This window comes from Crocodylus porosus, unplaced genomic scaffold (genome assembly GCF_001723895.1).
Source record: "Crocodylus porosus isolate Cpor-Errol unplaced genomic scaffold, CroPor_comp1, whole genome shotgun sequence".
In the NCBI taxonomy this organism is placed as follows: Eukaryota; Metazoa; Chordata; order Crocodylia; family Crocodylidae; genus Crocodylus; species Crocodylus porosus.
In genome coordinates, this window is record NW_017728925.1 from 14,698,958 (window position 1) to 14,719,455 (window position 20,498).

Below are 20,498 nucleotides of genomic sequence, written 5' to 3' on the forward strand. Positions count from 1 at the left end.
TGTGTGTGTGTGTGTGTGTGTGTGTGTGTATGTATTCTTTTTTAAATTAGATTTGCTAATTGCTTTTTAGTCTAGACTCATTTCAAAGCCAGTAAAAGCCAGGGAGGATATCTTTCTGCAGTAAATGGATGCTAATTTATTATAATTTGCAATGGAATTACACATTACAATCCCACAAAGATCAAACATCTTCATCGTGATTTATGTTGTCGTAATGAATTCCAAAATATAATCATTAAACCAAGACAAAAAGTCTTGTATGTATAATGCTTGGGACTGCATCAAAATGAAATTTGCCTTTTTAGAAGAGCCAGTATGAAGCCTGGATGATGTCAGTGCCTCAAACATTGGCCCAAGCAGGACTTAATTGGTCCATATGTTGGATTTTTTTCCTGGTCCTTTGTGCAGGGGTAAAACTCACCCATCAGTAATGCCTCATTTTAAAAGTTTGCTCTTTCTGTCTGTATGGGGAAGTATTGTCTGGTTCTTGGGTACTGGGAATCAGAACGTCTGGGTTTTGTTGCTGCTTTACCAAAGACGTGACCTGCATAACCTTGTTCACATCACTTGACTCTCAGGTCACATCTCCAAAGAGTAAAATAATATGTGACTTGGAACAGAGCTGCGAGGCATAATTATTTGCATTTTCAAGCACTTCAGAATCCCTGCATGAAGTGTTGTGTGTGTATGCTTGTGTATAATATGTGAGCACTGGTATGCACAAAATATTTTATAGCTATTGCTTTAATCAAAATAACTCCACCCTCCATAACTAAAGCACACAAATGAAGCCAGAAAGTTGTTCTCTTTGGCAAAAACCTGGTCTCAATAGCATGCGGGACCTGGTGTTGTCTACTGGCAGTGGCCGCTAACGGAGCGTAGGAGGGATGCGATCACCACCCACCCAAACTGTGCGATGGGAGGTGGAGGGGAACAAGTCCTTCCCAACTCCTGCAGTAGTCTGTTTACACCCTGACTCCTGAGGATTCATCGCCTCTTTTGGTGCATTTTGCTGCATACGTAACTTTTGGCCATAACATTATAGTGTTGAGTGCGCTGAGCTCCCGCTTTGCTTTCTGACAGGGACCTCAAGGTGAACCAGGACCGCCAGGACAACAGGGTAATCCAGGTGCTCAGGTGAGACGACCGAAAGGAACTGGTTGGAAAAGAATCAATGCATTATTTGCCCATTGTAGTAAATCTTGGCTTGAAGAATGGCTTGGATAGCACATAATGAGTGGCTAATGGTACAGTTGCATTCGAAATGGGCCTAATCCTGTGCTCTAGGTCTAAATCCCTTCGAGTTTAGGGAATGAAACCTGAGACTAGTTTTGGGTCTTTCTTTTGCTGTTGGCTATAGCTGGTAGACCAGAGCAGAGCAAACCCCTAGATCTGACCATCCCGTGAATGGATCCAGATCTCACTGTGAATCTTTGATGTCCAAGGGGCTGGACGGCAAGTCAGGAGTCCCGGGTCAGCTTCTCAGCTCTGCCATTACACTTGTGTGGGACCATGGGAAGTCAATGTCCTTATTACACGCCTCAGTTTCCCCATTGTAAGATAATACCAGGCTTCCTTTGTAAAGCGTTTTGAGTTCCACAGAAGAATTAGGGATGTATTTGGCTGCCGTGTTGGTCTGAGACAAAAAAGCATGCAAACATCTAGAACGCTTGGTTCAGAGATGCGACCAACTGAGAAACTGCAAAAAAACCCAAACCAAACCAAAACAAAAAAGATATATTTTTTTGCAATTTCTACAGAACAATTATGCTCTTTAGAAGCGCACACTTATTTCTTGCAATAGATTTGGATCACTAATGGAGTTTGTGAAATCCCCAGTCGTTGCAAGTGTTTGAATGCTGCTTTGCTGAGGCACTGCCAAGTCTGTTTGGAAAGAATGATTTGTTCCTAACCACCCCTACCTTCCTTCTTTTCTCAGGGTCTTCCAGGTCCACAGGGTCCAATTGGTCCACCAGGAGATAAAGTACGTTAATAGGCTGCAGCTGCCACGTACGACAACTGTTGCCATTGCTGTGCATCTGCTTCTTCAGATACTCCATTGCCCCATATGTAACATCTGTTTGCAGCCGTGTACATGAAAGTTTAATGTCTCCCATTCTGGGCAGGGCAGAGACAAGAAAAACACAGCGTGTCTGTAACTCATAATATTTGTATGCACGTCCCATCGTAAGAGAAACATTTTGAAGACAGCCCTCGGTAAAATGTTATAAGATAACTTGAAACGAACTACTTCTGTAGGTGGAATATGCAAATGTATGTCCGTGGACAATAACGGTACGATCCTGGGGATAGAGATCATTATAAACCAGGACCCTGACGTGTGCCAAGTTGCACTGCTTTTCCATTTTTTGCATAGCACACTGTCTTTGCCAAAACAAATTCTGTCCTCAGTTATACCCCTCCCACAATGTCGACTTTGAGGTTTAAATGAGGACAATGTTTGCCTGCTGAAATGACTGGGCTGTAATTCACTCCTCCGAGTATATTTGTATGCCTCCCATTGACTTAATTGGGGTGTATCAGATAGACTAGCATGAGAATTACCTTCATTGTGCTGGCGCGGTATAATAAGATGAGATTATTTATCGGAGACTATCCAATAGAGGCCATTCACAATTTCAAAGCAGAAAAAAAGGTGTTCCTGATTGAATTTCTGAGTCAAGCGCTCAGGTGAGTACAGATTCTCTTGGCTCCAGTCAAAGGATCGGGATCCGTCTTGTTAAAGGAAAGTAATTGAACCATTACAACGAGACAGGGCAGGCAGCCCCACTCATTTATAGTTTTCCAGTTAAGCCTTTGTGATAAATGGGATGATATTTATCTCCTGTGACGTTTTATGCTCTGTGGGTCCAGTTCTTCTGCACCCTCAATTTGTGCCATTGCTTACATGGGCCTGGAAGGTGTGCAAAACTCTGCCCGGCCAGAATGGAGCAGCTGGTAGCAGCTGATGTAAAGGGGATTGCAAGCCTGAGGGCAGGGCAGGATCAGACCCTGCCTGTTCTGTCATAGCGCCCATTACTGCCGTGTCTGAGAAGCACAAGCTGCATCAAATCCCATCCCAAAATAGCAGTCCATTGCGAGATGCAATGGGTCCTCACCACACTCTCAATGGTCCTACCGCAGCAACCCGTTGAAAGACGCCAGGGTTCCCCTTGTATTTGCACAAATCCTTACCCTCGTGGAAAGCTCACAGCCTAAATTAGTGCATTTCTGTAGTGTTTTCCTCCTCATCAAGATGAGGCCTCGTTTATAAGAAACTGCCATCTCTTTCTGAGGTCGCATGCCGTAGTCCAGTGGGCTCCACTAAGAGTGGTGGTCACGCTCCCCGTAAGCCATTGCTCCTGTTTAAACAGAGGAGCTTGCATATGCCCCAACATGTGCTGGACCCAGGGCACATGGGGGAAGAGCCGCACTGCAAACACATTGACCCTTGTTCTCTACGGGACAAAGCTGATGCTTTCAGGAGCCTGCTTGGTGCCTCGGGGATTCTGACTGTTGCTCATTTGGTATCTTTTTAGGGTCCCCTGGGTAAACCTGGTCTTCCTGGCATGCCTGGTGCAGATGGCCCTCCGGTAAGTCGCCTGGAGCTGCAGCACTGCAGCCCATGTACCCACTAGGGGCCTGATCCGGCATCGCTAATGCGCCGGGTGCCCTGTGGGTCTTGCATGCTCAAGATGCATGACGTCAGGCCCCAGTGAGAATGTATATGTTGGTTACGGTGATTTTATTTCAACCGCGCCTTTTAGGGCAGGTCCTCCAAGGGGCTCAGCACGTCCTCGGAAGCAGAAGGCATCAACTCCCAAGCATTTAAGGGTTTTCAGAAGCTCTCAGGATTTACCCTATACTAATTTCTTCCAACAAGCACTTTGTTCATAGAGGAGGGACAGGCCTTTAAAGACCACTAAGCATCTTGCTAGGACTCAGCAGTTCAGCTGCATAGGTGGTTAAGTGTTGCGTGCTGTGAATGCATCTCAAGCCAGTCCCGGGCAAAGATGAGGATGCATTTTCTGAATGGAAATGAGCGCTTTTGTACATGGGCCACTGGGTTTAAATTCAGTTTCTGCATTCATCTCCACCTGCAATGTTTAGAGCAGCAAGCAGGTAGGGCGAGCTCTGAGTAAGATGAAGCTCACGGCACAAGGGCTGCTCAGCTCTTCGTATCTTTTTCCATGCCATGAAGTGCTATCATCTTTTATTTCTCTCTGCAAGCCCTATTTAGCTCGTACCCCACAAAGTGAAACCTGTTGGCAGATGGCAGTGAGTTTAGGGTCTCCTATTGCCCAACGTAAGGGCCTAATTCAACACTACTTAAGATAATAGCACCCATTCTCTTGATTCACTGGACTTTATAACAGGCCTTACAGTTTGCGGCATGGGCAGGTCACTAAGCTAGAAGTTTAAAAACCCCTGGCAGGCTTGCCTTGAAGTGCTGTGTAGGTAAGGGAGCATTTCTTCACCTCTGTGTGCCTCTCATTTCATCTTCCAGTGTTTTTCTGTCTTCCAGTTTAGCTCTTTGGGACAAGGACTGGCTCATATTATGTGTATGTACAGCACCTAGCACAGTGGGTCCCCGATGTCAGTCAGGAACTGTAGGCACTGATCTGATACTAGTAATGATAAGGGCAGGCTAAGATGTCATGATAACTTGCCATCATGGAACCTCAAAATTGCCCTGTTTTAGAAACCAAACATTTGAAGTGTGGAAATCTCCAGCCTTTAAAGTAGATCTCATTTTAAAACACATAAGAGGCATCTGCTTGTAAAAGCGACAAATGTAAAACAGTTATGTTCTCTAATGTAAATGCAGAACATGCTGAAAAATTACATTTTCTACCAAGGGATTATCCTTTCCACCAAGGGCATTTAGATCTTTCATAAAACAGTTAGCTGAGTCAACAGAACTGTGAAAGCAAAGCCCAGAATATCTTTAAGGCAGTCGCTCTCCACGTGAAATCCCTGGAGCAGTCTCCACGGAGCTCCTCAGTTGTGAAAAGTGTCAGCTCTAGTTTTATGTCAGCAAAAGGTTGTATATCACCTCCAGCGCGGGCATGCGCATGCATGCATTCATGCTGCACGGTCATGTGGGCCTTTTGATCTCAGCGGGATCCGTGTAGGTTGAAGACGGTATGGGAGATGTTTGTAAGCAGGTGAGTCAGCTCTCTCCTGGGAAGAAGAGGTGCCCGAGTCCTCTTAAAAATGGGGCTTGGTCGATAGGTGGCATTTGCTAAATTCCTTTTCAAAAACCCCAGCGTCAGATGGCTTTTCAGTAGGAAACCCAACAAAGATGCGACAGTATTAAGGCTGTATTTTATTCTTGATATGGTTGAAGATGATCTAAGCAGTGCACGACCCCTTTTGAATAAGACAGCCATTTGACATCCCTTAGCAGATATTTCAGTGAATACGTGCAGGCAAGGCACGTGCCCCCAGCCATGTGTGGCTGCTTCTTGGCACAGCCCTAGTTACTTGTAGGATATTCAGCTGTCATTTACCTCTGCAGAAATGTGTGCAGGTATAAAGAAATCTGGTTTTGTTTGGGGTTTGTTTGGTTTTTTCCCCCCTTTTTTGTTTTAAACCAGATCTTATGGATGGGATCCTGCACTTCTGGCATTCACTTTAATGTAGGCTGGTCTTGGGAAATAGTCTACAGTCTTGTCTTGTTTCTCGTGTGGTTGTTAGAAAATCATTTGCTTGTTCACACGTGAGCTCACAGGTGAAAAACCTACTGACTGGAGAGACACTTGCTGCTTTGAATATCTCTGGAAGGGTCTCATGTTCCTTTCAGCTCAAAAGCATCTTTGTATGCAGTGTCCCACAGCTAAGGGACTAATGGTTTTCTTTAGGCATTGCAAGCCCAAGAGATGCATTTTGTCTTAATGGCCTGCTGGTTCTTCCTTTAGCAAGGACATCAAGTCCAAAGGGTATGACCAGTGGCGGTTCTTCATTCTTCAGTAGTGCACTATGCTTTATTTGCAATGCTTTTTTCAGACTAGTGAATGGCACTTTTTGTTTTCTACCGATTGAAGTCTCAACAGAAAGTTTTCTAGAGACACAAAATAAGAACGTGCTGGAAGCTATAGGGACGGGTTATTCAGCACCAAATCCAAAGAAGAAAGCTGGTCTGCATCCCAACAGCGAGCACGTGGTGGAGATGCAGGCTGAGCATTCATCAGGAGGTATTGGAAGTGACTCCGATCGTTAGCCAATTAATGCAGGAATGTGACCAACCTGGAGATGTCGTGACCTTCACAAGTTTGCCAGCCTGCCGGGTTGATCTTGCAAGCCCAGCACTGTACAGCTGAATGTTTTTCTCATCACTCGCATGATGGGCATAGCACGTAGACCAGGGGAGTGGTATCCAGAGCCCGTGGACTCTCTCCTACCTCTGCCATGGGCTGGCTTCCTCCCCTGGGGGAAAAAACCTCAACTTCCCTTGGCTTTTCCATCTGCCGCTACACACACGTTGACCTCTGCTGAGCTCACAGAGAAGTTGCAAGGTGGTTATGATGGGCAAAATGGGTTGAACTCCCCAGGAGAAAGTAGTATCACAACCCTAAGTGTCCAGCTGCTCATTTATGTGGGTGAACCCAGCAGAACACGGTGGGACGGTTTGCACGCCAGGTCTCCCCACTGTGCATCTTCAGAAATAAACCGTACCTGATTGTCAGTTCTCAAAGCACTGACCAGACACTAAACTTTTCCCCTGCTTTTGTCTGTGTGTTTTATTAATAGGGTCACCCTGGCAAAGAAGGTCCTCCTGGTGAGAAAGGGAGTCAGGTAAGTGTCCAGCCAGACCTTGCTTGCCATCGTTCGGGATCGGAGTTAGCTTATGCATTCGCTACCAGGGAGGCATTAAAGGGCTTGCTGGTTCTGAAGAAAAGGGCGGACTTGTCTATACTAGGAAAGGTTTGCCAACGTGGCTACAGCTAAATAAAATGTAGTTTATGCAGAAAAAAACCCATCAGTCAAGCTTATACCAGTTCCCCGAATGAAGTAAGGTTATGAAGATGGTCTTGCCTGAATACCTGCATCTACAGTAGGGTTTTTGTTGGCATAGATCTGCTGGCAAAAGTTTTAAATGTAGACCTGGCGTCTATGTTTAAGAGTTTGAAATGTAGAGATTAAACATACTGAGAGAAAGTCCAAGGACTGGAAGGATGCAGCAGGAATGGATGGGCCAACTGATGTGCAGCAAGGTTAAGGACCCACTGAATCTGCAACAAGTCTGGCTCACCTGTCCACATATTTCTTCAACTATTCCTGCTGCTTTTACCACTTTCAGGCTTTGTCTGCAAACCAGGGAGCTGAAATATTTGCCCAAAAGCTAACACTGTTCTCACAGTGTGAGTGTCCGTGCCAGTATTAGCGTATCTGGAAATGCCACAGGAGCAAAGGGTCTTAGGAGATTTTCAGCTCCATTTGCAATCTAGATGCATTGAGGCACTTCCTGACTTGAGCGGTGCCAAGTTTGTCCGTGAATTTGGGGAGACGTGTCGGTTCTTTCCTTGCTTGTATTTTCCATCAAGGGCGAAGCCGTGGGGCAGTTGCAGCTTGTCTAGGAAGGTATTTGAACCAAGCCTGTATCTAACATTGTCACCCAGGCTAGTTTGTTTGGTAAGCTTTACTGAAAAGCTGAGCAAATATGCAAACAGAAACCATGAAGGGGAAGACTCTTAATCAGGCACAAATAAATATTACCAGTGATGCAGAGGGAATAAAGAAAATGACTTTTTTGTGTATGTATTGATGGGGGGGGGGGAGTCATCATCCATCCCTCTCCCCCATCAAATTCCCCCTTTAACAGTACTTTAGAGAATATTGCTTGGGGCTAGAGTCCTTGAATTAAATGGTCATCAGTTTGTCTGGGAGATTTACCATTTGCATTCCCACTGTGTTGCATTCAGTTGAAAAACATTACTTTTGTCAAAAGTCTTTTATTAGAGCACCGTCCGGTTTGACTGAAGTTTGCCCTAGCTTTGCATAGATGCTATATAGTGCAGGGAAATGCTGCTTGCGACCTTGATCGGGGCCATTTCTCCAGCTGGCATCACGCAAGGCTAGGAACTCGCACATTCCCGTCTGCAGAATATTAAAACCCAATAAGCAGCCGTGCAGTCACTCGCTGTGTTGGGAGACGTTTAGCAAACATCGAGGAGTCAGCAGGTGTCGGGGTAGAAGTCCAGATCCAAGCCGTAACTTTCTCCATGAGTTATTACTTAAGCAATAATGATCTCAGAGCAGTGTTTGTGCTGCTAGATTTGTTCCAGTCAACACTAGCATGAGGTTTGAGACTCCAGCAGACTACAAGAAGCACCAATGCTTCAGCTCAGTCTGGCTGTCAGAGTGGAAAAATTGTCCAGGACTCTCTCTTAAAGAAATGTGGTGGTGGGGGGCGAGATATTTCTTTAGCTAGCTGAATAACATGCAACCCAGTCAGATTCAACTGAGAATATGATTTATTTGCAGAGTCTTAATGTAGCCCTATAGGAGTAATGTCATTGCCCATCCATACCGGGTAATAAGAGCAATGCATCCATTGGACTCCAGGCTGACCAATGAGTCATAAAGGCCACAAGGGATCTTGAAGATGCTCCAGTCTTTCCTCTTACACAGCAAAGGCCAGTGACCCCAGGGATTTCTGCAGAAGCCAGTAATTTCTGCTTAAGTTATAGTGGCTTTTCCAAACCCGTTCTACACTTTTCCCATTCCAAATTTTTCAAATGGGGACGTCCTACATTTTGGATTTTGAAGAACTTGGGCCAGAAGAACTCTTGGGGAGAAGGAAATAAGTAACATTTGAATCCTTCTTATTTTTTTAATTGCATCCTAACTTTGAAATACAAGAACTTGTCAACCACCCCGCCCAGAGCTAAGAGGTAAAGTTATTTTTGCAGAAAGGAGTCACCAGTGGATCTTTGTATAAAACCTTTATAATTGGTCATTATAGCAATTATCTGTTTAGTGCTGATATTCTCCTCTCTCTCTCTCTCTCTCTCCTATGTGCATATCTCTATGCTGTAGTCAAACTGGAGAGAAATCAACTCTCTTTAAATTAGGCTCTCACTCCTTGCTGCAGCTGACCATCCATACATTATGCTACTTAGGCAGCCACTAGCTTTCCTCTGTAGTTCAGAGCAGACAGATGGCCAGGATATGTACACATATTTTCTATCCAGCTGGTCCAACACTGCTCTATTTTGACATTATTTTGTTGTTGCTTTTAAATTGTAGGGTCCACCAGGTCCTCAGGGCCCAATTGGATATCCAGGACCACGTGGAGTCAAGGTAAGTAGATGGACAGGCAGAAATGCACACCCCAGCCCCTCTTCCTAACCCCCTTTTTTTCCCCGTAAACTAGATTTTGTAGCTTGGGTTGGCGATATCTGAGGCCATCTTGGATTATACCAAGCTAAACAGCAATCCTAAAATAATTTCACCTCCCTGCTTTTAACAAATCCTTAGGGACACTGGCTCTTTATCCAAATGGGCTTTACAGGGTAGTGATGTAGACTGGGTGGTGCTCCAGCAGTCGGGAGAAATCCCCAGACTTGGGCAAGCCTAAAGGCAACACTAGCAGTAAATATAATGTTGATCGTATGGAAGAAGTTTTATCTATGAGCCTAGGATCACTTTTTAAATCCTTCTGGAGAAATCAGGGGTGATTTGGATGCTCCACCAATCATCCAGATGGTCTGTTATTTGCTCTCTATTTGTATTATTTGCTCACTTCCCCTGCCCGGACGTTCGGATGTAGTCCTGTAGAAGCACTTTCTGTCTTCCTTGAATACTTGAGCTATATTATTATTCCTGGCGAATGTGGCACAGGTCCATCACAATAAGTTTCAATTTAAAACCAAAATAAATCATGGCCTCCACAAGAGGATTTTAACAAGCCCTGACTGTTAATGAAACAAACTAGTCCGTTATTAAAACAAAACGTAGTACTTCTTCTCCTCTAGGAGTAATCTGAGAGCTTGTTATATGAAACTCAGTTCTCTCCACAGTCTAAAACTCATATCCCCCATTCTTTCAGTAAATTGAATTGTAGTTCTTCCACCTACTTCTGATATCTGCAATACATACACATTAATAAGAAAGCAATGGTTATTATTCCCCGTCCTGTTACAGTTAAAATGCTCCGTCAAGCTGTATTAACTCTATTGCCGTTACAGACTGCTTCCCACATGCTTCCCTTGAAACGGCAGGGACCTGTTTGGTGGTTATAGGTACAGGATAAAGGGCAAAGGGGGCACTTAAAGCCCAGTGAAAAGCCCATCTCCTTTTTTCCCTTCCCCCATAGCAAGAAGTCACTTGCTTGTCCATCTCCAAAAATTAAACTCCATTTACTTTGCTCAAGCATGTTTTCATCTCATTTCTTTCAGCGCTTTAGGTTGAGACTTAGCGATCCATTAGGGAATGGCTTGCTATTATGTTTAGTGCAAAGTGGAACTATTCCACATTACAGTGATATAGAGAAAGTGTCATCCGCAAAATCCATCGTGTTTACCCAAAATGTCTTGCTTCTTACAAGCAGCGTTGAGTTAATTGAATAAGGCTCTGGTCCTTGGAGCAAAGAAAAGCCTTTCTCTCTGTCTGTCGAATTGCAGTTATAAATCAATGTTAGCTCTTGCCCATCTCGCCAGCATTCGGTCCTGCTTTTGTGAATTCTGCACAATTTTGTCTGCTTGGCCGTCGAAATGGGGGTGGAGGGAAAGGCCTGTAAAAGGTCTCGGGTAAATTGAAAACTGTTTTATTAAACAGCCTTCTTTTGTTATTGGAAGAGTTAAGTGACGCAGCGCAGCTGCATCTAGTCCCCGAGGTGAAATTCGGGCCGGCTGCTGAAGGGGGGAGATCAGGGGCACGTCCTTCTATCCCTCAACCCAACCCAAGCAGAAAAGCTTTCAGTAAGGAGGCAGGGAGCTCTTCAGTGAAACTCCTGCCTCGTTCCTCAGGCTTTGTGGCCTTGCCTTTGGTACCTTCTCCGGCTATCGGCAGCAAGCACTGTCGGAAAAGCAGTGGGAAGGAGCCCGGCAGCATCCCCTTCACCACCTCCCTGAGCCACGCAGCTGGGAGCTGATGGGACGGTGCCTTTCATTTGGTCCCTGATGTGCAGCTTCTCATTTCCCAGTGCACCTCAGGGTGGCATTTGCTTGGCAGTGTCTTGAAGGTGCAGGGGAAAGCAAAGCTTCTGGCTAGTAGAAATAGCCCCAGCTGGCTGGGATTTAAATCTCACCATCCATTTGCATTGGCTGCCTCTCGAGTGCCCCGAGGTGCACATTGCTGGGTTTTTGGTTGTGGCCGGGTTGGTCTAAGGACACCGGCGGGCGAGGTTCTTTGAGCAGATGTGATATCTTTTATTAAACCAACTGACTAGTTGGAAAAAACGTTCTTAGCAAGCTTTCGGGTGCAATTGTCCTTCTTCAGGCATCGGACTCATTCCTTGGAGGCTCAGAGCACCGGAGACTCCCTATACCTGAAGAAGGGCGATTGTACCCAAAAGCTTACTGAGGACTTTTCCCCCAGTTGCTCAGTTGATCTAATAAAAGATAACACATCTGCTCAAAGAGCCTTGCCTCGAGATACACGTGGCATGATCCGCCCGCTGCAACTCAGTAAGGATGGCGGACCAAATGTTAAATCACTGCCACAATTGGAGCTGCGTCTGGCCACACTTCCAGGCCACTTTCTTGTCCAGGGACGTGTCCTTCTATGCCCGTAGGCTACCTCCATATAAGAAACTTGACTCTAGCAGCTCTAAGTAACTAAGGGCTGTGTGGACAGGAAAATGTGAGCTCTGTGCAGCGACCAGAACTGGAGTTGATGCAGGCAGGACCCGGACACGACCCTGCTGACACCTCTGGGACATTGTGCAGCATGTCACGAGCAGATGCAACACAGGAGTATTTTTAAGTGCCTCGTTTATTCATTTTTTAAAGTACATTCAGGGCAAGATCTTGGCCTTTGAGCGCCTGTGAGAACAACTGGCGCTAGGTGCATTCATACACAGACAGAACTAGGCCATGAGATTTCAATACTAGCTAGAAAATGCGCACACAAAATTCTTGCCACGTGTTGTGTGCAAGGTCACGCACTTTCCTCCGACATCTGGGCACCAGAGACAGGGTAAAGGATGTACTTGACTCTCTCTGGGTCTTGCTTGTGACGTACTTTCATACTAGGCTTCTCTTTTCCTCCACTTTCTCTCTGTTTTTTTGTTCGGTGTCCTCCCATCAGCTGATTTAAATAGCCATAAATAAATAAAACCCCAAATATGGCAGGGGTAGAGATCCTGCTTCAGGGCATAATCTGTGTGATGGAGGTTAGGAAGACGTTTTCCCCAGGGTTACTTCGTACCCTACAGGATTATTTCTTTCCCCTACCTCCAAAGCAGTCACTGTCAGAGGCAGGATATTGGGCTGTGTGGACCAGCGCTCTCATCCACTTGGCCATTTCTTAGGCTTTAATTTTTCAAAGCGCTCGTCCTACAGAGAAGCCCCATCCCCTGTCCAGACTATCATTCATCTCATCTAATACCGCTCTCCCACCTCCCCAGCTCTATTTATATTCCCCAACTCAGAAAACAAGGTGGTTAACCCGTGTTACCGTCATTAATTAATGTGGCGCTGCATTAATATCAGGCTCTTATTCCTTTGCAGCGTGATTTCCCATCCCATCTTTAGCTTTTATATTAGCTGCCTTTTTTCCACCCCTGTCCTGTCTCTCTCCTTTTATTTTTTCCTTTCTGAATCTGCCATGGATCTTAGTGTCAGCAGCTTTTCTATTAGACTTAATAGCTTGGGTAGTCAGTATAACATAATAGCAAACAAGGCAACAAGGCAGCTCCAGGGGAGGAGGTTAGTGCTAGATAATGCTTGATGGCGTCTCTTGAATCCCACGTTGAATAATATCTCTTGGAAAATTGCATCCACTTTACCCTGTCCATTTGGCTCTAAGACTCTCCGCCACTGGAAGCTGATTAAGTAGCAGAGTGCTTACAAGTGTCACCGTTCAATGTCATTTCAGACAGAGGCAATCATAGGTTACAGGTTATGCTGCTTCGCATCCTACTTGCACTAAAGATTTATCTTGGTCTCAAAGCCTCCTGAGCGGTGCGGAGTTTATTATTCCATCAGACTAGAAACATCATGCAATTTTTACCACAAGAGGGCACTTCCCAAACTGAGTCTCAACCCAGAACCAGCCTTTGGCCATTACTTCTTCCAGGACCAGGAGCAGCAGGGACCGGCAATGCACTCGGATAATAAGAACCATCTGTTAAAAAGGTGCCGCCTTCCCCTTTGCTGTATGCGCAGAGGTAACTGAGCTGTTTCAAAATGGTCCCAAACCTATTCAGGTTTAAACCAAACAGGGCAGCTGCAATCATGATGGAAGTTGGGCAGACTCAGCTCCTCAGCCAGTGCATGCAGCGGTGTATATGGAGTTGGAGCCGTTCAGACCAGCTATGGAGCTGGCCCCGGAAAAAAGAATCGCTGCAGTTTGTTCAGAAGTCCTGCGGTGAACAGGAATTCCCCAGGGTGAAATTCTGGCCCTATTGATGCAAATGAGAGGTTTGCCATAGGTAGTACTAGTTATACCTTACCCTAGGGCTGCATCCACACGAGCAGTAGCATGCCTTTGCAGCAGCACAAATAGTAGCAGCACAACACTACTCCGTCCCCTACCCGTGTGCATGCCCCACCGCTCCACGTGCTAGGGCACGAGGTGGTATGGTGGTGTGGCTTACGCTGCTTTTTCCCCAGGTATTTTTTTACTACCGGGAAACCCCAGTAGCAAATTTTGCCCTGGTGCTGCAAATTAGCATGCTGATTAATGTGTGACTCGTGCGGTTCGTGGCCCTGCAAAGAGGCTACACAGACTGCACATGCCTGCACATCTGGATCCTGCCTATGGGTGTGTGTGCCCTGCAGTGTAGAGATGCCCTAGCTACCCCAAGGAGTCAAGCCATAGCATCAGAGAGCGCCAGATGGGCTGATGAGCCTGCCAGGAGCTGTAGGCAGCAGTAGCTAGACCACCGCTGGTACCTGAGCTAGCATGGGCCTCTACACAAAGCCGCAGTCTGGGCACAGTGGAGGGGAGGGTTGTGATGAGAGGAGCCAGGGATCTGCAGCCTTTGCTTGTTCTGCACCATTAGCTGGTGGTTACAACATAAGAAAGGAAGCTGCGACTGTATGTTCAACAAGCACTTTTTTTTTAGGTCCTACCGCCTGGGAGCACAGTTGCTGGGTTTTTTGGTTGTAGTTGTGTTGGACAAAGGACATAGGCAGCCACGGTTCTTTGGACAGATGTGTTATCTTTTATTTGACCAACTGAGTAGTTGGAAAAAGGCTCTTTGCAAACTTCCAGGTGCAATCGCTCGCCTTCAGGCGTGGGGAGCCTGCTGTTCAGAGAGCACAGTTGGCTTTCAAGGATATTTGTGGAAGTTGCCCATTTTTAAAGATTTTTTTTTGGAAAACATTTGCAAACTCCAGTCGCAAGAATCCCCTCGGGAAAACTGATTCCAGTGGTTATGTTGATCTAATTGTGGGGGGGTGGACAGACATCACATGTCTCTTCTGTCCAATCAAGTCACCTTAAATGTTGGGTAGCGAGTGAGCTAGAGACCACAAATGACTCGATAATTAAATTCAAATGACCCCTGCATGTAGGAAAATCACAAGGAAAACGTGCTGCCAGTGGAAAGGCACAGTTTCCTGCTCTTCATGCTTCGGCCCATTCTAGCCACCTGGCTCAGTTAAATCCACCTTGTGCAGGTGTGATCTTGTGACACGTCTCTGTGTTTTCCTCAGGGGGCAGACGGCGTTCGTGGATTGAAGGGTACCAAGGGCGAGAAGGTGAGTCCCCCCCACTCTTCCAATAGAAAGCTGTTTTTTCTCCAGCGCCTTTTCCTCAATGCAGTTTTGTAGACTGCTTGGCCCAGAGAGGATCTGATCATTTGAGACACGAATGTATGACTTTTTCTGCTGGTGAATGGAACAGCGTCAACAGCCCTTAAGACCCGTGTCCTCTGATTCACAGTGCAGGTACAGCAGGGACATCCTCCCAAATGCCTGGCCAGTGTCTCAGCTGGGAATAACGATTTCTCCCAGGTCTGCACAGGCTTCGGTTTGGTTTCTGAGCCTGATGCTTTATAAAGCTTTACAAGGCAAGGCGTCTAGTTTTGCGCTAGATTCTTACACTGATAACTCAAACACAGCGCAGCCTAATTAATAGCAAACAAAAATCCATTTACCATTCGACACGATGTCTCAATGCCAGGAGCCAGCTTCTGTTTTGGCTCTCCAGGCTAAATGCCACTGTGGTCAATGCAGCGTTTTTGTGACTTTGGGCTGTGTCGCCGCAGAATCTGGCCCGTGGAATAGAGTTGGGCTGAGCTGCCCCGAGCAGCTTGTGAGAGCTCTGTTGTTCGGGAACTTGCCAAATGAAATGATATACAATTCAAAATGTGTGTGTGCGTGTATTATATGCACAATCTAAATGCATTTTGGGGATATATCTAGAGAGAGAGCGCTGTGGAGATAGATAGATAGATATCTGTGGAGATGGATGGATAGATGGATAGATATCTGTGGAGATAGATGTAGATAGATAGATAGATAGATAGATAGATAGATAGATAGATAACTGTGGAGATGGATGGATAGATGGATGGACAGATGGATAGATAGATATCCATCTACATCTATCTCCACAGGTATCTATCTAGATATCTATCTCTCTATCTATATTGACAGATGTCTCTCTTTCTATATAAATATATATGTATATATATCCACAGATATCTATCTCGACAGATATCTAGCTAGAAATCTATGTCTATATTTATAGATATCTATCTAGATCTATAGAATTTCACTCAGCAGTGTATATAGAAATACGTTTTGGGGATATTTCAGCTGTGCTCTTTCCCAAACGAAAAGCAGGAGATGGTTAAAGTTCTCACCTAATGCCCAGTCTATATCTCCCCATTCTCCTTTTTTAATACCTGATACTACACCAGCAGCAGGGTGGGCAGTGCTAGCTGCAGAGGCCTTCCAAAAGCCAGAGGTGCTTTTGGTTCCTATGTCTGCATTTTAGCCCAGGATTGGGTTGCTTTAGAAATGGATACATTTATTGATCTGAGCTCTGCAGTTAAGCTTTCTTGGTTTAAAGAAATATTACCACTGTCCTTGAAGTTTCGGAGAAGAATGGTATAAAATCATCTTAGTAAAAATAAACCCAGTTATACTTCAAAATAATTTGTTGGCAGTCCTTGTAAATTGCCAGTATTTACACCAGCTAACATGACGGTCCCGACTAGCAGCGATGGTGTGGTAGGAAAATTCATCCTTGTAATTCCACCGGGATTGTATTTGTCTCTTGCAAAGGTAGCATCCAGGCATGCGACCTTGAGCAGTGAAAAGTTCACTTTGTTGCATAGATGCTTTATTTTTGCTGTTTTTGAAGGCTTCCATTGTTTTTCTCCTTCCATTGTTCAGGGTGAAGATGGCTTCCCTGGCTTCAAAGGAGATATGGGAATCAAGGGAGACCGGGTGAGTGTTTGGTGATGCGTGGCCAGGTGGTTGGGTCCTGCCTTTTCAGTGCCCAACACTGGGATGCAACGAAGATGGTTCTTTAGCCACATTAGGATTCAGAGAGGAGATATCCTATAGCAGCCAAGTGAAGGGCAGACCTGAGAAGGCAGGCGCAGGGATTTGCAAGTCCTCCACAAGTACTGCAATCGTGATGCTCAGTCCCTATGCAGTCAACACAGCAGGGCTCTTATCACAACTTCCAACACCAGCAAGGTTTGTCCATTTGGGGCTCCCTTTGTAAGTGCACGGTGGGTCCTGCCACAGGGAAAGGATGCCAAGATGCCTCAAAAGTCATTACCCATGCCTGTCCCAGGAAGGGTTGGTAGACACATCCTCTGACTCCACTTGAACTAACTCAAGAATTAGATCTGCTCCATGGGGACTGCCTGATGGGACTGCTGTTGCCTTCTGCCACCTTTTGTTGGTACAGGTATCTCAGAGCTCCAGCCCCCGTGGACTCCAATGGGTTATTTATCCTTAATGTCTCCAATCCCCTACTTCAAGGACAATAAAAACTTAGTAACACTGGGCACATGCTTGCGCTACTGGGAATCCAGGGTTGAGCTGTATCTGGTACAGTTATTTCCATTTGCTAAACCTGCTGTGCTTCCATCCCATCAGGACAAAGTGTAAAGCAACAGGCTTTAATACAAGCAGAAACAGGGCAATTAAAACCACCAAGGGTGCAGTTTCTTATTGCACTCATCTCTTTAGCAGCACGGCACACTGACTGCTATCTGAAGCTTTTAAAAGCTTCTGTACGACTGGAGGCCTGGAAAAGCAAAATGATGCTTGATGCAGGCAGCAGCTGCAGCACATAACTGGATGGGATCGGCCTGTCGGGAAGTGGGCTAGTCAGTGTGCCATTCGAGTCGTTGTCTTCATGTTTTCCCTGTAACTTTCTGAACTGCAAAGCTGCTGTTAGCTTGGTGTTTCATTAATGGGCATTAGGGTATAAAAACTGAAGTCGGTACATCTCTGTAGACGAGAGAACAGTAATTTGTCACATGGTTAAAACAAAGAACAGCTCCTTGCTTAATGGCTTGCAGGAAGACAAACAAAGTCTGTTTCTGCCAGTGTTTAAACACCCCGTTGCGTTGTGCCAAGTCCGCGTTCTGTGCATCATTTCCAAGCTGACCTCTTGAAAGCTTTACCAACCCTGCCGTCTTTTCTATGATGAAATTCACATTGTTGGAAATCGGGATGAAAGCTTTGCATCTCAGGAAGATAGCTCGTGTGTCCTTGGCAAACACAGACACGCAGAAGCCATTCTAGCAACCCCCCAGCCCTTGCTTCCCACTAACAAGGTCTTTTGCTTTTATTTTATAATAATAAACACACTGAGCTCCTTGAGGATGCGGGGCTGCTTGAATATCTGGCAGATAAATCGGATGCCTTCTAGGTTACTTTTGAATGAAACAGCAGGCAGCCTGTGTTTTCACTGGGAACCTCTATAGTAACCCTACTTGGCAAGACAGTGATTTCACTGTTTTGTGGTTTGAAGATTGTATTTATTAGAAATACTCAAACTAATAGTTTAGCCAGTCCCATCTCTCTGCTTTCATAACAGTTTTCAAGGCTGAGACTTTTGTTCTGGTCTTTTATTCTGCAATTTTAAAGCCTGGCCCTGAATTAAAACACCTCCCCGGGTTCTCATGCACATAAACCCATGATTTAGGGACCAGAAAGCAGAAACGGGGTCCACAGTGATCAGAGCTAATGAAAGCTTTTTCATTGGAGGGGTGCTGGATGTAGGCAGGATAATTGGGGTGTAGGAAAAGAGTGCTGTGCTTGGAAATAATAGCCAGGCTATATGAACAAAAGCCTCGTGGCTGCTCTAATAGCAGTCTATAATTTCCTCAATAACAGTCTCACCTGAGAAGTTACTGGGTAAAGGTCTAACTTCTCCATGAGCCTTTTTTTAGCCAAGCCAAGGTGAATCGGAGTTTTCCTTTGTGTACGTGCTACTGCCAGCCTCAGGGGTATTTGCACTGGGGGGCAATGATGGGCATGAGATGGCAGGAGGTGCTGCCTTCACTGATGTCTTTCTCTTGAATGACAGGGTGAAATCGGTCCTCCTGGACCAAGGGGTGAGGATGGCCCTGAAGGTCCTAAAGGTCGCTCTGGTCCTAATGGAGATCCAGGTCCACTTGGCCCTTCTGGAGAAAAGGTACGTGTCTTAAGTTGAGATTGTCCCTCTGATGGGTCATCAAAGCAGATAGGGGCAAAACCATCCCTGTTCTGGAATATGTTGTATCGACCATTTTTCCCCGGATAAGCTCTGGTGGGCGAGGAAGGGAAGATGATGGTGGGATTCATGAGTTGGGGATGGAAGAGGCTACTTTTAAAAGGTCAATGAGATCATTTGTGGGAAAAGTCCCTGGTTTGTTCAAAGGCTTGGGACCAACCTACAGTTGCCTTATACGTACAGAAGAGCCTGCAGCACTGCTCTGTGTTGGCTTGGGCACGCTCAGATATTGCCCGCTCCGGGCTCCTGTGCCTGATGAGCAGAGCCAGAGTTTCTGAGGGTGTTTTGTCAAAAAAATCTCATTTAACAGAAAGCAAAAGTTGATGTGGAAAAGTTGGCTTTGACAGAAAAGTTCAGGTGGCGGTTGAAAATCCCCAAACTGGAAATATTTGGGGATGGAGTTGGATTTCTTTATGAAGGCCCAGACTTCATTTTGTTGAATGCTCATGTGCTGAACGTTCCCCGGATAGCAGATTTTGGTGAGGACAGAGCCATTTCCAATACTCGGCTCACACCCAAGAAGGGGGTTGGTGGTAATATCTCTGTTGGATCCTCAGCTGCACTTCACGCGTGATCTGCTCAGATCCCTTCCGACCCTACCAGCTATGAAACTATGTGATCCTATCGCTCTTCTGATCCTCTTCTAAGTTCAACTTCATTCATTTTGCTTAATACAAGCTGCGATAGATCCCACGTGCATGCTGAAGCAGTGGCACAATACAGACTTAAATTCTTAAATTTGGACACTTACCTTGTTGCAATCATTTGAGCCCCGCTGACTTCTGGCACCTGGGGCGGGGGGCTGGACCCGATGATCTTGCAAGGTCCCTTCCAGCCCTAATGTCTATGAAATCCATGATATCTCTTGTGTATTTGGTTACAGGGCAAACTCGGTGTTCCAGGTTTACCAGGATATCCAGGAAGGCAAGGTCCAAAGGTAATATTTAGTTTATTTTTAACAGTCTTCTGTGCAGGCAAGATGCTGATGAGGAGACAAAGAAAGAAGGCCAAATGGCTCTTTCCTCTCTTAGGGTACCTCGAAAGGGCTAGATCCTTGCCTGGTGAGAATCGGGGTACCACCACTGGCTTCTGTTACGTTTGGCCCTGTGCAGTACACGCCTTTTTGAAGTTGGTACCATAAATTGCATCGTGGTTGCATTACAGGCAACCGGGATGCTCTCTTTCAAAGGGCGGGGGAGACCGATTTCAAGCTGGACAAATCTCCCGTAAGCAAATAACCGTTTGTCAGGTTTACAAGACGGAAAAAACGGCGAGCTGTTCTGGGTGAATTTTTCCATTGCCTTATGCCTCATGTAGGCACTTACATCCAAACCAAATGAGCGCAGATGCAAGTCAACCCCTCTGCCAGTGGCTACAAGCAGTCCTGGAACAAGGGAAATTTAAGTCTCACACTGGGTTTTTACCTTTCAAGCAGAGCTTGCCTGAGATTTAAGAGGATGGTGTGGGCGACTGAATAAATGGTTTTATTTATTCTCCCATCCTATACGTGGGAGAAATATATACAAGCGTGTGCAAGTAGGGCCAGATCTGCCGCTCATCTAACTGGGTCACAGCACTTAAATTATTGATCTTAATTCTCCTTATAGACTTGGATAATGTTGAGAGAGAGACTTGGA

The 20,498-nt window shown here is 45.7% G+C and overlaps 1 protein-coding gene across 1 annotated transcript in view; it reads left to right on the plus strand.

The window, feature by feature from the left end:
- Window positions 1-20,498, plus strand: part of LOC109314132 (collagen alpha-1(V) chain) — a 224,884-nt gene that overhangs the window by 147,779 nt on the left and 56,607 nt on the right. The window contains exons 22-31 of the mRNA XM_019541119.1: window positions 306-313; window positions 1,084-1,137; window positions 1,940-1,984; window positions 3,540-3,593; window positions 6,754-6,798; window positions 9,253-9,306; window positions 14,829-14,873; window positions 16,518-16,571; window positions 18,676-18,783; window positions 19,745-19,798. Coding sequence (XP_019396664.1) covers window positions 306-313; window positions 1,084-1,137; window positions 1,940-1,984; window positions 3,540-3,593; window positions 6,754-6,798; window positions 9,253-9,306; window positions 14,829-14,873; window positions 16,518-16,571; window positions 18,676-18,783; window positions 19,745-19,798 — 521 coding nt within the window. The remainder of the gene's footprint in view (window positions 1-305; window positions 314-1,083; window positions 1,138-1,939; window positions 1,985-3,539; window positions 3,594-6,753; window positions 6,799-9,252; window positions 9,307-14,828; window positions 14,874-16,517; window positions 16,572-18,675; window positions 18,784-19,744; window positions 19,799-20,498) is intronic.